At 52.0% G+C, this 17,223-nt stretch overlaps 1 protein-coding gene across 1 annotated transcript; it reads right to left on the bottom strand.

The window, feature by feature from the left end:
* Positions 1 to 10,809: 10,809 nt before the first annotated feature.
* Ccn5 (cellular communication network factor 5) lies at positions 10,810 to 16,027 on the bottom strand. Its single transcript, XM_090352862.1, has 5 exons — positions 15,953 to 16,027; positions 12,626 to 12,808; positions 12,493 to 12,504; positions 12,048 to 12,301; positions 10,810 to 11,166 (listed from the first exon to the last, which is right to left on the bottom strand). Exons 1-5 carry the CDS (start codon positions 16,010 to 16,012, stop codon positions 10,917 to 10,919), a joined length of 759 nt encoding a protein of 252 aa, XP_090208988.1. The 5' UTR covers positions 16,013 to 16,027; the 3' UTR covers positions 10,810 to 10,916.
* Positions 16,028 to 17,223: the final 1,196 nt, after the last annotated feature.

Genomic DNA, 17,223 nt, shown 5'->3' with positions numbered 1-17,223 from the left:
CGCGGTCTCCCCGAGCCCCGCGCGCCCCGACGGCCGCGGCTCCCGGCTCCCCGGGCCGCCCCGCTGCGCCCCGGCTGGCGCCCGGATACACCGCGCGGGCGCCGGGACGCCGGGGCTCCGGGGCTCCGGGGCGGGGCCTGGGCGCTCCAGCTGCGCGGCCCCGCGGGACGCGCCCGCCAACTGACACCTGCAGCCAAGGTCCCAGCCCAGATGTGCAGAAGTCACCAAGCAAATGATCACCGGGCACCCACGGCTGCAGACAAGATTCTTGGGAGGGGGAGACTGAGGAATCCTGTCCCGCGAAGTAACCAAAAGATACCTCGCAGCGTGATAAAGAAGGAAAATCGTGCTAGAGGGAGGGAGTGAGGCATCGCCAGCTCAGATAGGAAAGTCTCGGCAGGGTGGCCAGGGAGAGACTCCAGCCAGCGGAGTCTGCTAGGGAATGATCTGGAAACAGCAGAGGAGCCGGTGCGCGGGGACCAGGGGCGCTGGCGTGCAGGGTGGAGAGAGGAACGGAAGGGAATCCGAGAGAAATCTGATATGTTCTTAGCTGGGTGGTTTCTCAGCACAATGGAAAGCCATGGAAAAGCTGTAGGAGAAACATATACCACAATGAGCCGATCTGTATTTTTTTTTCATAAGTGTGCCAGGCTGCAGAATGGAAAAGGGAAAGTGGTGGAGAGTTGGGGGCTGCTTAGAAGCTGGGTGTGGTTCCAACAAATGTTGAGATTAGCCTAAGACCATGACACTGGAGACAGAAGTACATGGATCTGGAGAAGAAGTGGAGTTTGCATCCTGCTGGCTGCTTTTCCTGTCTTCCTGGCACCTTGGAGAGTTCAAGTGACCAGACTACAGCTGGCGGAAACTAGCAGAAGTGATAGGTGCCACTCATAAAGTCCTGCCCTCAGAATAGTCCACCTGTCTCCCCTACTACTGGGGCAAAAGAACACCTGGTTTGACTTCTCTCCCATTGTGTTAACCCCCTGAGATTTCAGAGTTGTTTGGCTGCCACTGAAACTCGTGTTTTGCTGATACATAAAGCAACAGGACTTGTGAGGGCCAAGGAGAGGACTGTGTGGCCCCTGTGTCTCTGCCTGAGCAGCTGGGTATTTGAGGAGTCTCTCATTGGCCCCATGCCTCCTGTCCCCAGCATCAAGGTGATGAGACCCTTTTCAGAATGCTGGGGGGGGGGGGGAGCTGGCATGAAAGCTCAGGCCACGCCGTGGGCAGCCTGGCCTGCAGGTGCTGGCACACCCAGACTTCCCAGGTCTAGTGCAGCCCTGATATGCATCACCCATCCCCATAGCTGCTGCAGCTTCTCTCCTCACAGCTCCTCCCCCTGGCTTGCTCCAGCTGCCTAAGCTTTCAGCTCCTTGCACAAACTCTTGCTTGATGCCTCAAAATCCCCCTCCACATCTCACCCAACCGCCAAAGCCTGCATGCTCACCAGAGGCCAGGGACCAGTAAAGCATCTGACATTCCTCCCCCTTCTCCTTCTTCTCTTCCTTTTCCTTCCTTCTCTTTTTCTTTCTTCCTTTCATCCTTTCTTCTCCTCCTTCTTTTTGGGTCTTGAACTCAGGGCCTAGGCTCTGTCCCTTGGTTATTTTGCTCAAGGCTGGCCACAACTCCACTTCCAACTTTTTAGTGGTTCATTAGAGATAAGAGTCTCACGGACTTCTCTGCCCAAGCTGGCTTTGAACCCCAAACCTCAGATCTCAACCTCAAGACTAGCTAGGATGACAGGCCTGAGCCACGGGCGCCCAGCTGCATGTGGGAGTTAGGAGCATGGATGAATGACACCACCTGCCTTCATAGTCTACTTTTGTGGCTTACAAAACTTTGGAGGGGAGGGGGAGGGTAACAGTGTTCCATAAGAAATGTACTCATTACCTTACTTATGTAACTGTAACCCCTCTGATATTAACCTTACAATAGGATAAAATAATTTTAAAAAATCTTTGGATGCTTCTGTTTCCCCATTAGTAGAAGGAGGTTAAAATCCTTCTTATCTCATGAGGATCTACAGTGGCCAAAGAATGCCCTAGCCCCAAAGATGCCAACCTGCCGCTGGGAACTGTGAATGCACTCAGCTGCGTGGCAAAGGGAACTAGGATACCAGATGACATCAAGTGGCTAATTGACTGACCTGGAGTACAGCCCCCTCCCCCGCCACTCATTTACCTGTGTAGGACTAATGTTATCACAAGGTCCTTGTAACTGGAAGGAGGGAAGTGGAAGAGAGCCAGATGATGGCACAGCGAGCAGGACTCAGTTCAGTGTTGCTTGTGTGGAGGGAAGAGAAGGGGCTGTGAGACAAGGGAAGGGGCCACAAACCAAGGCAAGCCGGTAGCTTCTGGAGAAGGGAAAGGAAGAGATAACTCCCCAGCACAGGACGGGAGCACTGCCCTGCCAATACACCGTGATTATCTAGATCTGGAGACTCGGGCATAGAGCTCGAAGGTCATGCATTTCTTGTGGGAAGCAGCCCTGTGTGTGATCACTAGTGGAAGCAACAGGGAGGAGGAAAGAATGATGGTGAGGATTCGTGAGACAGTGGATGTGGAGCCCAGGGACTTTCAGGAGCTGTGGCTGGTGTCACAAATATCACACGTGAGTGGTTGCCTGGGCCTGTGTGGGACTCAGATGTAAGGCAGAATCAGAACTCAGTGCTTAAAGAGGGAGCCCAGTGCTTAGAAGGGAGGCCTTGGGCCCACTCTTCCCTGGAGAGGCTCATTGCAGCTCAGTGGCTCAGAAGCAGGGCGCTGGCAGCAAGGGTGCTGGCGCAGCTGCCTTGGCCTTATTTTTAGTCACGACATCAGCAACTTTGATTTTTCTGATTCGTCTCCGTTTTCAGAGGGCCAGAATCTTGGGTAGAAGTCTCAGGGTGCAGGGAAGGGAGTGAAGCAGGATCCTCAGCCCACGAAGGGCCTGAGCGGAGTCTGTGGGGACAGTCGAGCTGACAGAGCGGCTAGGACTTCACAGAAGGCCTAGTCATGAACACAACCAGAAAGGTGGATTCGAAGTGCAGCTCTTCCTCTTTCTGACTGGATGTTCATAAATAGAACATTTCCTTGTGCCTCAGTTTCCCCATGTAAGAAATAGGATGATGCCAAGATACTAATGCTCCCTGTTGGAGCCTACGAAGGATATAAAAGCCATTGTAAATCACTTTCCACATGGCTCCGAGCTGGAAGCTTGTTTTCTTTCTTTCTTTTTTTTTTTTTTTTGCCAGTCCTGGGCTTGAGCTCAGGGCCTGAGCACTGTCCTTGAACTTTCTCAAGGCTAGAGCTCTACCACTTGAGCCTCAGCACCACTTCCGACTTTTTTCTATGTATGTGGTACCGAGGAATCGAACCCGGGTCTTCATGCATGCTAGGCAAGCACTTTAACCACTAGGCCAAACTCCCGGCACCTCTTTCTTTCTTTCTTTCTTTCTCTCTCTCTCTCTTTCTTTCTTTCTTTCTTTCTTTCTCTCTCTCTCTCTCTTTCTTTCTTTCTTTCTTTCTTTCTTTTTTCTCTCAACTGTCTGCCTGCAGGTATCAGGAATTCTTGGTCCAGAAGCAGGGGCAGGACCAAAAGCTCTGGAAGCCCCATCTGTGCTGTGAGTCTTTACAATATCACTGTGGTAACTGTATATAACCATCCAGGACCATGAGGGGACACTGGCTTGTCAAATTCTCACCACCAAGTTATGACTGAGGCAGGACTTGAACTCTGGGCTGCCTGGCTTTCAGGGTTACAGATGCTGCTCAGCCTCCCGTGGTCTCTAGGACTCTCCCTTTCCTCTCTGACATGGCTCGGCACTTTGGCTGGCATGCCTCCCCCGTGGCTGTGAGATCCTGTGACATGTAGATGAGAGATACTTAGTCAAGTGTGCCTGCTGGAGGCGGGGGAGCTGTCTGGCCTGCCAGGCAGGTGACTCTTCCCTGTGCTTGGCATTTTGGGTTCAGCAGCTCTATTTTAAGCCAGAAGAGGTTAGAGTTTTGAGGATGTGTGTTTCTCAGCTTGGAAAGTCATCAGATGAGCAGACACCCAAAACAGCAACCCCTCAAGCACTCCCTTCTAGCTCCCCTCCATTGCTATCTCCTCTCCCCCTTCCTTCCAGACTCAAGAGGACCCAGTGATTTTCCTCTGACCCACTGAGCCAGTATCACACCCAGAACCCCTCCAGGAGGCCTGGAGCTGTTCTTCCAATGTTCCAAGATTGTCACAACAGAATCCCCAGTTGGGCTTTGAACCACCTTCAGATGGTGTCATAACCCTTCCAGCTCTGTGAGCCAGGCAAGCCTGGCTAGTCCCATCTAGACAGAGAATTGAGGCCCAGAATGAAAGAGCAAGAGGGACTCAGTTCAGGCCGTGGGTTTCTGAGGGAGCACACACCAGGTTCCTTCTTGAACGGATGTCTTCACCTCCAGAGCCTTCGAGTCCCCATCTATGACCTAGGGAGTAGGAAAATCAGCCCAGGACAGCTGTGCCTTCAGGATCCAATAGAAACATGTGAAGAACAATTCTGCACCCCCCCGCCTTCCTTCACCCAATTTCTTCTTTCCCCTTTTCCACACTGCTTACTCTGCAGGCCTGTGGGGACCTTAAGGGACTGATTTTTATAGTCAGAATATAGTTCAGTAATTTTCCAGAAAGTCAGAGGGCCTAGAAATTTTCCCTGTTAAGATCTCTCTCATTTTCCTCTGAAAAGAATGGATTCTTTCAAATGCTGGGGACATTAGATATTAGCTCCTTAGCAATGGCAGCCACAGCCTGATTTATTATTCAAGGATCTGGGCTGCAAGAATGAAAAAAAAAAACAAACCTAATGCCTAAATGACTAAAATAATGCCAGTGGTAGAAATGTAGAGTCTTCCAGAATGTTTTGGGTGCTATATGAACCACCATGTGGTTTGAAAAACCTAGAGAGATCGAACCTTTATCTCCCCATGTCCAGTGTGGAAGGCACCACTGTTCCCAGGACAGTGAGCATGTCCTCCAGCCTGGGCTCCATGCTTAACATGAATTTGTGATCATTGGCTTGGAGTCACTGGGATATTAAAACTTGTGCTCATCATCAATATATTATGATTTTGATAATAGTTCCTCATTTAAACAATGTCTTCCAGTTCATTTCCAGCTTGTGTTTATTTAAAGTGGAGCAAGCAGCCAGTGCTCACACCTTTAATGCTAGCTACTCAGAAAGCTGCGATCCAAGGATCCCAGTTCACAGCAAACATGAACAGAAAAGCCGGTGAAACTTTTATCTCCAATAACGCACCAAAAAGTCAGAAGGAGAGCTGTCTCAAGTCGTAGAGCATCAACCTTGAACAACAAAAGGACAGTGCTCAGTGTCCTTAAATTCAAGCCCTGGTACTGGTACACAAAAAAGAAAGGAAGGAGGGAAAGAAGGAAGGACAGAAGGAAGGAGAAAGGAAAGAAAAAACAGAGAAGGAAGGAAGGAAGGAAGAGAAGCAATGTGTAGCCACATGTGTAGCCACATGGATGTAGAGTCCCAATGGGTCTCACGGTTATTTCTTTCCTGATCTTTTGTAGTTATTTCTTCCACACCCAATTTAACTGTACTTTTAAAGCGACTAGTCTTTATTGACTTTTCATGAAAAGAGAAATCTCTTCCTTTTGCACTCCTATTTCATCGGCTTATAGGATATTTAATTCAATTGCCTCCTTACAATAAAGACGGCGAGTGACATAGATTAGTTTGGAAACAAACTCAACAGATTGTTGGCAAACATGCCCTTGGTATGGCAGAGAGCCAAAGGGAACAGGGTGACAGGGAGGGGCCTGCTAGCCAGCAGCAGAAGTGTGGTGTTCTGTCCACACAGAAAGCACTGGTTAAATGGATGGGTGAGGGGCTGGGGGTTTGGCCTAGTGGTAGAGTGCTTGCCTAGCATGCACAAAGACCCAGGTTCAATTCCTCAGTACCATATACATAGAAAAAAGCTGGAAGTGGTGCTGAGAGACTCAAGTGGTTGAGCTCTAGCCTTGAGAAAGTCCAAAGACAGTGTTCAAGCCCAGGACTAGCAAAAAAAAAAAAAAAATGGATGGGTGAAGAGATGTCATGGCCTCATGGATTCTGGAAAAGACTCCCAAGTGCAGAGCTGTTTCCCCAGCCAGGCACTCCGTTTCCTCCAGGCCTCCCTTGCAGCTTCAGGGGACGCTGTGACTCGTCTTTGCCCATGGAGTGGACTGGGAGTGTCACCTGCAGGCAGGGTCATTAGGAGACAGCTGAGCCTCTTCAGCCCTGCCTGCAGTCTGGATGCAGAGGACCTGGGGAATAATGGAGTCCCCACTAAGTCCCACAAACCATCACGGGAAGCCTCCACTGGACCATGACTTCCTGGTTGCCTTGTCATAGCAGCCAGCATTTCCTGCTTAACACACTTAACAGAGAGGGCTGTCATGAGGCTCAAGCCAGATACTGGTTGTGTTATAGACTCTCAGATGGGAATTTTTCTTCTGGCTTCAGATTTTTAGCAGAAGCCCCAAAGCACAGGACAAACACAGGATGCTAAACCCCCTACATCCCAAAAGCCACAAGATTCCCACCTGCAGGAATTTTCTTAGGAACATTGTACTCCTTTTCCTCCTCCTCTGCCAGCCCTCTCAGCATATATAGAGAAGTCAAGGCTAAGTTTCTAAGGCTAGACAACTTCTGTTTGAATATTGTGTCCATAACTTGACAGCTGTTGGACCACTCTCTGGTCCCTAGCACCTTGAAGATACCATTAATAGCACTATTTACTTATTATAAACAGTACTAATTATGAATAAATAGTATTAGCTGTTGTAAATAACAACATAGTACTGAGGTGAAGGGTCCAGCGTGACTTAGGGAATGTTAACTGCACCGTGGAACTGGACAGAGAAGCCTAGGCAGAGAGGAACCATGCGAGTTCATCACCAAGTTCAGATTATTAATGAATCCACAGACCCATCAGTGCTTGAATGTTTATTCCTACTCTTCCTGACAGCTAACGTTTCCTTTGACTATGTCTATAGATGACAAAGTGGTAATAACAGTACCTATCCGTTGCCAATAGAAATCACAGATATTTTCATATCACTTAGAAGTTGTCGCAGATATCTCTAAGTACTGTTTATACTGCCACCACATTGGAATTACGGGAATTAACTAGATCTTGTTTGTGTTTCGAATTAGTAGTCTATCACACGCTTTAATATTTTTTGTTAGGATAGTTGTGTGAATTTAGAGAAGGGGTTTGGGTTTACAGAAGCCATTTCAAGCCTCTGAACTACCCGTCTACCCAGGGTAGATGTCAGGAAAGTAAGGGAGGCTGTGGAGGTAGGAAGTGAGAGTGCCTGTCTAACCTGTACAAGTCCCTGGATTTCACACCTAACACCACAAAAGGGTGGGGAAGAGGCTTGAATGGGATGTTTGGAGGATTTAGGAGACTTGGAGGGGCAGCCCTTGAGGGGAGCAGGGGAGCAAAGTCAGTTCCCTGTATTCAAGGGTTTGGGTCTTTAGGCCTGGAAGAAGGAGCTGCTGAGAGGCTCAAGCAAAGATGAAGAGACCTAGCTGGGCTGAGATCTGGGCTGTCTTGATGAACACCAGGATGAGGAGCAGGGGCAGTGAGTGCTCCAGGATTTAAGACCAGACCAACATGCTGGGGCCCAGTACAGCCCAGTTTCTCAGCCCACCTACACATGATCAGGTTTTCCCTGATGCCATAACTAATTGCAGTAGGAGACAGAGAAGGAGAGAGAGGGAGAGACAGGGAGAGACAGACAGAGGTACCCTGGTTTGGTCCAAATCGGCATCTGATTACATGTTTGCTTTTCTGCATCTAGCACAAGTATGAAAAACTTCTGGGCCTAGCTCTATCACCACAGCAAGCCTTTGTCTTGTCCCAACCCAGGGTACCTTTCTCCACTATGCCACAGGAGGCGGCAGAGGGTTGATCACTCAGGTCACCTCCAGCCTCTCCACGGTTCATGCATGCAAGTGCCGCGAGGGGGCCACAGTAGATTGCTGATCCTCTCCCAGACTCCCAGGCTCAGTGATCTTACAGATCTTCTAAGTGGGAGGTTTGTAAAGACATCCGTTTGTGCACGTCTCAGAGCTATGAATTGTGCTCTCAATCTGGGAACCAGCCTTTGAGAACTACTAAAGCTGGAGTTGGGTGGGTGAGGTGACTTCTGGTCCACATCAGGGCTACTGGGAAATCCAGAGACCAGAACGGTCAACTCCAATTTACCAATAACATTACATATTAACTCTTTGAAGCCCCATCAAAGTCTCCCCAAGCCCCCAAACCCCATCAAAACATCAAAGCTAGACTTGCTGGGCACCAGTGTCTCACGTCTGTAATTCTGGCCACTGAGGAGGCTCACATTCGATGACTGTAGTTCAAAGCCAATCTGGGCAGGGGAGTCTATGAGATTCTTATCTCCAAATAGCCATCAAAAAGCTGGAAGGGGAGCTGTAACTCAAGCAGTAGAGTGCTAGCCTTGAGCAAAAAGGCTCAGGGATAGACAGTGCCCAGGCCCTGAGTTCAAGCCCCAGGACTGGCACCCCCCCCAAAAAAAGTTTTTTTTTAAATTGGAAATTGATACATTATAATTGCAGAGTGATACTGTGATATATACAATAGATGATTAAAGCAATCTAATCAACATCTCTATCACCTCCAATGCCACCACTTTTTGATAATGACAGCATGTGAGAAGGGAAGGGAAAAGAAAGAGAAAGAAACATGGAAGGAAGGGAAGAAGACGTTGGGTTCAGCTGACTCTTCTAGCCCTGGTTATCAAGTATGTGTCTCCAATTCCAGCCTCAATTTCTCCTGTGGAATGGGGATCAGCCTGGTTTGCACCTGTGATCTTTGAATGAGTGGCCCAATACCACCTTCCTCTTGACACAGAGAGCTCTGGCTCCAGCCTTCACATCATTGTCCAAAGAATTGCAGGGCCAACTGCCCTTTCCCTGTGCCCTGCCCTGGGTCTCTGGGAAGCAGGCTGTAGGGCCATTTCTTCCCTGCCTGGGAGGCTTCCAGACCTGCTCTTCTGGATGCCCTCACAACCCCCTCTTTGGCCTCCCAGCCAGGGCCTGGCCTTGTCCTCTGGGTTGTTCCACTGAGTGGGAAGAGTCACTCACGAAAGAAACCCTACTTACTGTTCTGTGTATGCAAAGCTTGAACACAGGCAGAACTCACCCAGGGTGAGAAACTCATATTGGAATGGTGGCTGCCTGGCCAGGAGGAAGGGACAAGACTGGCCTGGGGATCCTCTGAGGACACTAGAAGGGGTCACCTAGGATCAAGGTGTGGGTCACACAGTCGTAAGAACTCATTCACCCATGAGCTCATGACTTGTGCATGGAACTGTGTGAAAATTACATGTACAGCAGTAAAATCTGTTTCAAAAAAGAAATCTCTCTCTTTTTTTTTTCTTTTTGCCAGTCCTAGGGCTTGAGCTCAGGCCTGTAGACTATCCCTGAGCTTCTTTTGCTCAAGGCTAGCCTTCTGCTACTTGAGCTGTAGCTCTACTTCCAGTTTTGTTTTGTTTTTTTTTTTTTTTTTTTTTTTTTGCCAGTCCTGGGCTTAAGCTCAGGGCCTGAGCACTGTCCTTGGACTTTCTCAAGGCACCATTTCCGGCTTTTCTCTATGTAGGTGGTACCGAGGAATCGAACCCGGGTCTTCATGCATGCTAGGCAAGCACGCTACCACTAGGCCAAACTCCCGGCCCTACTTCCAGTTTTTTGCTGGTTCATTGGCTATAAGAGTCTCAGGGTTTTTCCACTCAGGCTGGAATGAGCTGTGATCCTCAGATCTCCGCTTCCTGAGTAGCTAGGATTACAGGTGTGGGTCACCAGGGCCTGGCTTCAGGACAGACAGTATTTTCAAACTGCTTGCTTGGCTCCAGATAGAAACACAGGTAGACTATGAAGTCACATGCCCGTATTTGGTACTTCTGCCCCTCCCCACTCTGTCCCTTTAACAATAAGCACATCAAACAGAATTGCACGCTTGGCTTGGTTTATTCTGGTCGAGCCTCAGCCCCTGGGTGAGGCCTTCACACTCCCTGCTTTTTCCACATGGGCTCAGTCTCTGGCCCATTGTGGGGCCCAGGAAGCATGGTGTTACAAATACAAAGTGGGGTTCACCCATCTTTCTTCTGGGCAGTGTGGTTTTGCCTTGTGCTATGCACAAATAATTCCACCATCGAGTTCTGCCCAGGTGACAGGGGACCCTCAGATAGCACAAGTCCACACATGCCTTCCTCGTATTTTGGGGTGACTTGGCAGAACGTCTGCCGCAGCCTAGGTGTTAAAGTGGTGGTCCTCCATCTCTGGCTCAGGGGATGCCGAAGAGAAGGCTCATCCCCGAGCCAGCGTGACAGTGCTGTGTGCAGGCCAGGGGTGGACCAGGAAATGCCAGAAGCCCTGTCTAGCCTTTCTTAGGCAGGATTAAAAGGGGGGGGGGCGGTGCTAGGTGCCAGTGGCTCATGCCTGTAATCCTAGCTGCTCAAGAGACTGAGATCCTCAGATCTCGGTTCAAAGCCAGCCCAGGCAGGAAAGTCCCTGAGACTCTTACCTCTAATTAACCACACCAAAAAAGCTAGAAATGGAGCTGTAGTTCAAGTGGAAGAGCGTCCCCTTTGAGTGAAAAAGCTAAGGAACAGCTACCAGGCCCTGAGTTCAAGCCTGAGTACGGGCACAAACAAAAAAAAAAAAGGAAGGAGCCAGGGAGGAGGCTGGCGGGAGGAGGGGGGGAGAGGAGGGAGGGGAGGGAGAGGGAGGGCTGCATGCTGGTCATGCTCATGCGCTCATGCCGTGTGGACCTCTTGCACACCAGGTGTTCTTGTCGTTGTTCCTGCCCTCCTGGCTGCAGCCAGGGATATGGGCAGCTGTCATCAGCTCTTGGTCCAAGCCTGGGTACAGCAGTACCTCATCTCCACCCCCAGCCAGCTCTAGACGGCATGGTGGGTGGGCTGGGGCCCCTGGCTGGTGGGCAGGGCCTGGGCAGGCACAGGCGACGCTGGGTCTCCAGCTGGCAGAAATGGTTCTGGTTGGACACCCGGGTGGCTATGCCCAGCCCACAGGTGGTCGAGCAGGGGCCCCAGGCCGTGCTCCACTCTGGGCAGGGGACACCAGCCGCTGGGAACTGGCGTCCTGCTGGTAAGAAAGCAGAGTGAGCACTTCCAGGGGAGCGCTGGCCGCAGAGAAAACCCGGTCACGTTACTCAGCCTATCTATGTCTCAAAGTCTTCTTTTTCTTTTTCCTCCCTTTTTCTTCTGCCCCCACTTTCTTTTTTTGCTAGTCTTGGGGCTTGACCTCGAGACCTGGGTGCTGTCTCTGAACTTCTTTTGCTCAAGTCTAGTGCTCTGCCACTTGAAGTATATCTCCACTTTAGTCTCTTATTTAGTTTGGCAGTCCTTGGGTTTGAACCTAGGACCTCATGCTTGCCAGCCAGGCACTCAACTACTTGAGCCATCCCTCCAACCCAGCCTCCAGCTTTTTTTTTTTTTGCCAGTCCTGGGCCTTGAACTCAGGGCCTGGACACTGTCCTTGGACAGTTTTTGCTCAAGGCTAGAGCTCTGCCACTTCAGCCACAGCACCGCTTCTGGCTTTTTCTGTGTATGTGGTTCCAAGGAATCAAACCCAGGGCTTTGTGCATGCTGGGCAAGCATGCTGCCACTAGGCCATGCTCCAGCCCAACCTCCAGCTTTTAGATGGTTAATTGGAAGTAAGAATCTTACAAGAATTTTCCTGTCTGGGCTGGCTTTGTACTGCAATCCTCAGATCTCAGCTTCCAGAGTAGCTAGGAATAGATCTGAGCTACTGGCGCCTGGCCCGGCTTTATTTTAATTTATTTATGTTTTAGTCTTTGAGAATGGAAATGCTACACTGAATCCACTGTTCCTCTTTAACCTCTTAAAGGAGCAGATGATCCTTGGCTTTCTGCATCTCTCCTCTCCACAGACCCCTGTCCTCCCTGGTCCCTCAGAAGCCTGGCCCCCCCACCCCCACCCCACCCCCGCCCCCTGGCCACCGTGGCCACGGACATGGTTAACAGCACCCACCTTGAGCCAGGTCACACACCCACTCAGGACAGCATCTTCCGGCGACCTCCACCCTCCGGGGCCGGGGGCAGTCCCAGCTGGGCAGCCGCACGTCCTCACGACACAGCGGCAGGCAGGTGAAGCCACCGTCCTCACAGCGGCAGAGGATCCTGCAGTGAGGCTGGAAGGACTCCCCGTCCCGGTACAGCCGCCCGTTCACCTCGCAGCTTCCATCATCCTCTTCTCCCACTGTGGACAGACCATGCGGGAACTCTGGAGACCCCAGGGTCCAGGGAGGCCACCACGCCTCAGCCCATGCACGGTGCCCGTGCCAGCCTGCCCTGGTCTGCGAGGACACAGCAGGCCATCCCCATCCTGGTACCTCTGGGCCTCCATTTCCCTATTTGCAGAAGGGTCTGTTGGAGATTGCCAAGGAGTTCTGTGACGTGGGCATTGACACACACCTGGCCCTAACTCAGAGGCTGAGGATTTAACTCCCCCAGTATGGAGACTGTCCTTTCACTCTGAGCTCTGTGGCCTCCATCTCCCCCATGCAACACCCCTCTGTCCCACAAACCTGCTTACCGAGGCACACCCCGAGCTGGCAGATCAGACCCTGGCTGGGGTCACAGACGTGGATATGGTCACAGGACTCGCCATGCCTCCGAGCACAAACCCGGCAACAGCCACAGCCATCGAGCACCAGGGGCACCCCCTGTGGGCACCGGGGTGGCGGCCACGGGCAGGCACAGGGAGAGGGGCACAGCTGCGCAGACACCTAGGGACAGAAACCTCACTCCGTCATGGCTGTCAGGAGTACGAGTGACACCCGGGTAGATGAGACCGCTCTCTCTGCCAGGCTGGGCAGTTCACAATGTGACTTCAGAGTCACATAGGAAGCCCATGGGAGGCAAGAGCCACACCCCGGGGTGTAGGATGGCAGAGTATCTGACATGTTTTCCCACATATGGCTTCCCCTCTAGGCAGAATAAACAATGGCATGGATAGGCTTGGATTCTTTCTGGAACAATCCACGCATGATTCCCAACCTTCAGTGGGTACAGAAACAGAAAATTTTGAGAATCCCTCTGAAATTAATCAGTTGGAAGCCAGCCCAGGCAAGAAAGTCTCTGAAACTCTTATCTCCAGTAAAGGTCTAAGAAAAAGATGGGTGTGGCATTATGGCTTAAGTGGTAAAGCACGAGGCCTGAGTAAAAAAGGAGCTCAACAACAGCACGCAAGCCTCAGGACTGGCACAAAAAAAAAAAAAAGAAAAGAAAAGAAGAAGAAGAAGAAGGAAGAAAGGAAGAAAGGAAGGAATTCCAGAGGCATGGCCCTGGGACTGGATTTTTATCCAGGCCTTCAAAAGCACAACTAGGTTTTGGGCCACCCCTCTGCGACGGTCTATCTCCAGGTATAATGGGGAAACTGGGGTAGAGGAAAGTGCTTGAAAAGAGTCAGAGTGCTCTGTACAGAGCTGGGAGCACCTGAGTGCGTCTTCCCTTAGGAGGACATGAGATCCTAGGCCCTGGACAACCTATGTGTCCATCTAGAGGTAGATACCAAGAAGGAGGTGTCACTCAAGTTGCCACCCACGGTCCCATCTATGGGGGATCATCTATGGTGCTCTTTGGTGTGGGGACTAGAGAGCCTTACATGGAGGGGGGCTTCTGTCTTCCCTAGCAATCTCCTGACCTGTGTGGCCCAAAATAAACCCTTATCCCCTAACCCCAGTCCTCACCCTAGTTCTACCTGGTTCTACCCTGTTCTGCAAATCTGCTTCCAGGTGCCTGCAGTTCCTGCAGTGACCACCAGAGGCCGCCCCCTACCTGGCCATCCTTGGGGAGGACAGGAGTTAGCAGACGCTGACAGTGGGTTCTACCTAAGATTGAAGGAATTCTGCGGAATTTCAGATCCTTGAGGTCTGGTACCAACCTGAAGGGCATCATCCTTGAGAACCTTATTAGAAATGGACGGTCAGATCTCTTTAAAAAATCTAGCTGAGCACTCAAGCCTGTAATCCTAGCTACTCAGGAGGCTGAGATCTGAGGATCATGGTTCAAAGAGCTCAGGCCCAGAGTTCAAGCCCCACAGTGGTCAGAATCAAATAAAATAATAAATTGGAGTGTTTCTTAAAACCCAAAACTCGCTTGAGAAGCAATAGGTAGACTTCTGGATTTCTGCTCCACAGCAGGGGTGCAGCTTTCCTGGCGATGGGTGGTGGGGACTCTGTCTGACCGGACAGGCTCTCAGGTCTCTCCTACCTGGAAACCGAATGCTGAGCTGCTGTGGCCCCTCTGCAGGCTCCCTCAACCCAGCACGCCTGGTTACTTCCTGGTGTCCTCCAGCCCTGACACCCAGGGGCTGGGCGCTCTCCCTTAGCTTTTTCCCTCAAGGCTGGCACTCTACCACTTGAGCCACAGCTCCACTTTATTTTTTGCCAGTCCTGGGGTTTGAACTTAGGGCCTGAGCACTGTCCTCGGGCTTTCTCAAGGCTAGAGCTCTACCACTTGAGCCACAGCACCACTTCCAGCCTTTTCTATGTATGTGGTACCAAGGAATCGAACCCGGGTCTTCGTGCATGCTAGGCAAGCACTCTACCACTAGGCCAAACTCCCAGCCCCTTTTAAGGTTTTGTTTTTACTGATTAGTTCAAAATAACAGAGCCGTAAACTTTTCCTGCCCAGGCTGGCTTCAAACCATGATCCTCAGGTCTCAGACTCCCGAGTAGCCTGGATTACAGGAACGAGCCACTAGGGCTCAGCCAAGCCCCTCTTAATCTTTGGCTACCTCTTCACCCGCTGCGGACTCTGACACCAGCTAAGCCTCTGCCTCGATGAACCATTTGTTCAAGAAGGACCCTGACAGGTCAAGGAGGGTGATTTAGCACCATCAGCCCTTCCTCTTACTTCCTCACCCTTCCTAACCACTCCGTCCCCAGAACTCCGCTGGGGCCGGCGGGGGAGGGGAATGCCAGGCTTGAGCTTGCTGGGCTATGGTTGGGATGCCCTACCTGGCTGTGTCTGGCTCTCTGTAAGGTGGGTGGCGCCAGCCCTCTGCCGGGTGAGTGGAGGAGGCAGGGCACCGGCAGGGCGCCTCCTGTGGTGGCCCCGAAGTCGAGGAGCCCAGCGGCTGCCCTTCCCCAGGTGGGGGGGGCGGGGCTTTGCACGTGAGCAGTGACTAAGTCCCCGGGTTTCCCAGGGGAGAATGGATGTCACCCCAGCTCTGTCTGGGCTTTCCTGAGCCTGGACCGTTTCCTTTCCCAGGCGGTCCTCTCCCTTCTCCACCCTGGCCCTATGTCTTGCTGATCCCGGTGGGGTGAGGAGTGGAGGCAGGGTGGACGTGACACTGCTCAGCAGTTGTGGCCTTGACCCACGTGGGGCTGAGGGGTCCCAGATTGGAGTCCCTCCCCCACCCCATCACATACATTACAGCCTTCCTCTAGTGCTCCGAGTTTTTATATTTTTGCTGTGTGGCTTTGGGAAAGTTACTTAACCTCTCTGGGCTGAAACAAGGGCAACTCCTTATATATAAGACTGTTCATCGTACATAGGAGGCAAAGCGGAATTCCCACACAACACTGAGGGACAAAGCCATCCCCCCACAAAGGTGTCTGCTGTCCCCTTTAGCCAGGGTCACTGAGTTGCTCAACACTATATCCATGCAGACTCTGAGGCTGAGAGGAAAGGGCATTTCCCACCGTGGAGTGGGCCAGAGGCAGAGAGGAAAGCCATATGCAGGCTCAGAGCCCTGCTCTGACTGTCCTGGCCTTGATTCTACCCCAAGCAGGTCCTGGGACCCTGCCCTTTAAAAACAAACAAATGAACACTTGACTGTGGCAGTGGGGATTGAACCCAAGGCCTCAAGGATGCTAGGCCAGCCCTCTACCACTCAGCTACACTGCCACCCCCAGGTTTCTTACCTTGGAGAAGAGGCAGAGGAGAGAGATGGCCAGGAGAGGAGCCTGCCGTGTCCCTCTCATGTCGCCGTGGGCTCCCACCAGCCAGTCTTGAGCCTGGAAGGCAGGACCCGCGAGAGGTGTAATGTCCTAGAGGCAGTGAGATCACCAGCAGGCATACGCACATGTGCACACACACACACACACACACACACACACACACACACACACACACTCACACACCTTCCATCTCTCCATCCTCTCCCCACCCTTACGGGTGAGCGCTATTACCTGAAGAGGAGATGGAGGAAGCCACCAAGGGGGCGCCTGCCAGTGTGCGTGTGTGTGTGTGTGTGTGTGCGTGTGTGTGTGCGTGCGTGTATGCGCGCGTGTGAACGGGAGCCCCTCCAGCCGTGCCCTGAGCCCCCGTCCCACCCAATGGGCTGCACACACTGGAGCGTGCGCCTGTCGCCCTCTGCGACTCCCGCCTGGAGCCTCCGGAGCCGAGCCGGCCTCCCGCCTGGCCTGTGGTTTCTGGCACAGAGCTTGGCAGCCGCCCAGGGGTGGGTGTGACGCAGAGCAGTTTCCCTGGGCCGCCTGCGTGCTCTTGGCAAAACCAGGAGTCTCTCAGGCCTGTGTCCCGGGCCCTGAAGAGAGCCAAGGTGTGCGTGAGGCCAAGCAGGCTGGACCTGCTGTGTGCCCACACACACTGGCACTACCCACTCCATCTCACTTAACTCAGTCCACAGCAGCAGAGGGAAACAGTGTGGGATCCCTGGGAATATGGAAGAAAGCCCCTGTTCAGATCAAGAGCGAGGGTCCGCCTTCTGTAGGCGCTTTCCCTAAAGAGGGTCACGCGAAGATAGGGTTAAGAGGGATAGAATGTGCCGGACTGATGGAACAGGACTTCACATGGCCAGGTGCAGGGTCTAGCACCATAGCCCTGTCGAGTGAGGGGGGAGGTTTCTGGAATCCTCTGCACCGTGGACATTGAAGGGGGTGTGTGTGGAAGTTACACCATGAGTTCACACAAAGATTGAGGGGCCTAACGGAGTGCCAGTCACTGGACACAGGGGTGCATAGATATGGGGTTGCCTGTAGGATCTGGCAACACTGATGGCTCACACCTGTAACCCTGCCTATTCAGGCAGCTGAGATCTGAGGGTCAGATAGTTCAAAGGCAGCCCCAGCAGGAAAGCCCAGGAAACTCTTATCTCCAATGAACCGCCAGAACACTGGAATTGGTGCTGTGGCTCCAAGTGGCAGAACACGAGCCTTGAGCAAAACAATCGAGC

This window comes from Megascapheus bottae, chromosome 18 (genome assembly GCF_031878675.1).
Source record: "Megascapheus bottae isolate mThoBot1 chromosome 18, mThoBot2.hap1, whole genome shotgun sequence".
Taxonomy (NCBI): Eukaryota; Metazoa; Chordata; class Mammalia; order Rodentia; family Geomyidae; genus Megascapheus; species Megascapheus bottae.
This window is presented reverse-complemented; position numbering and strand designations above follow the sequence as displayed.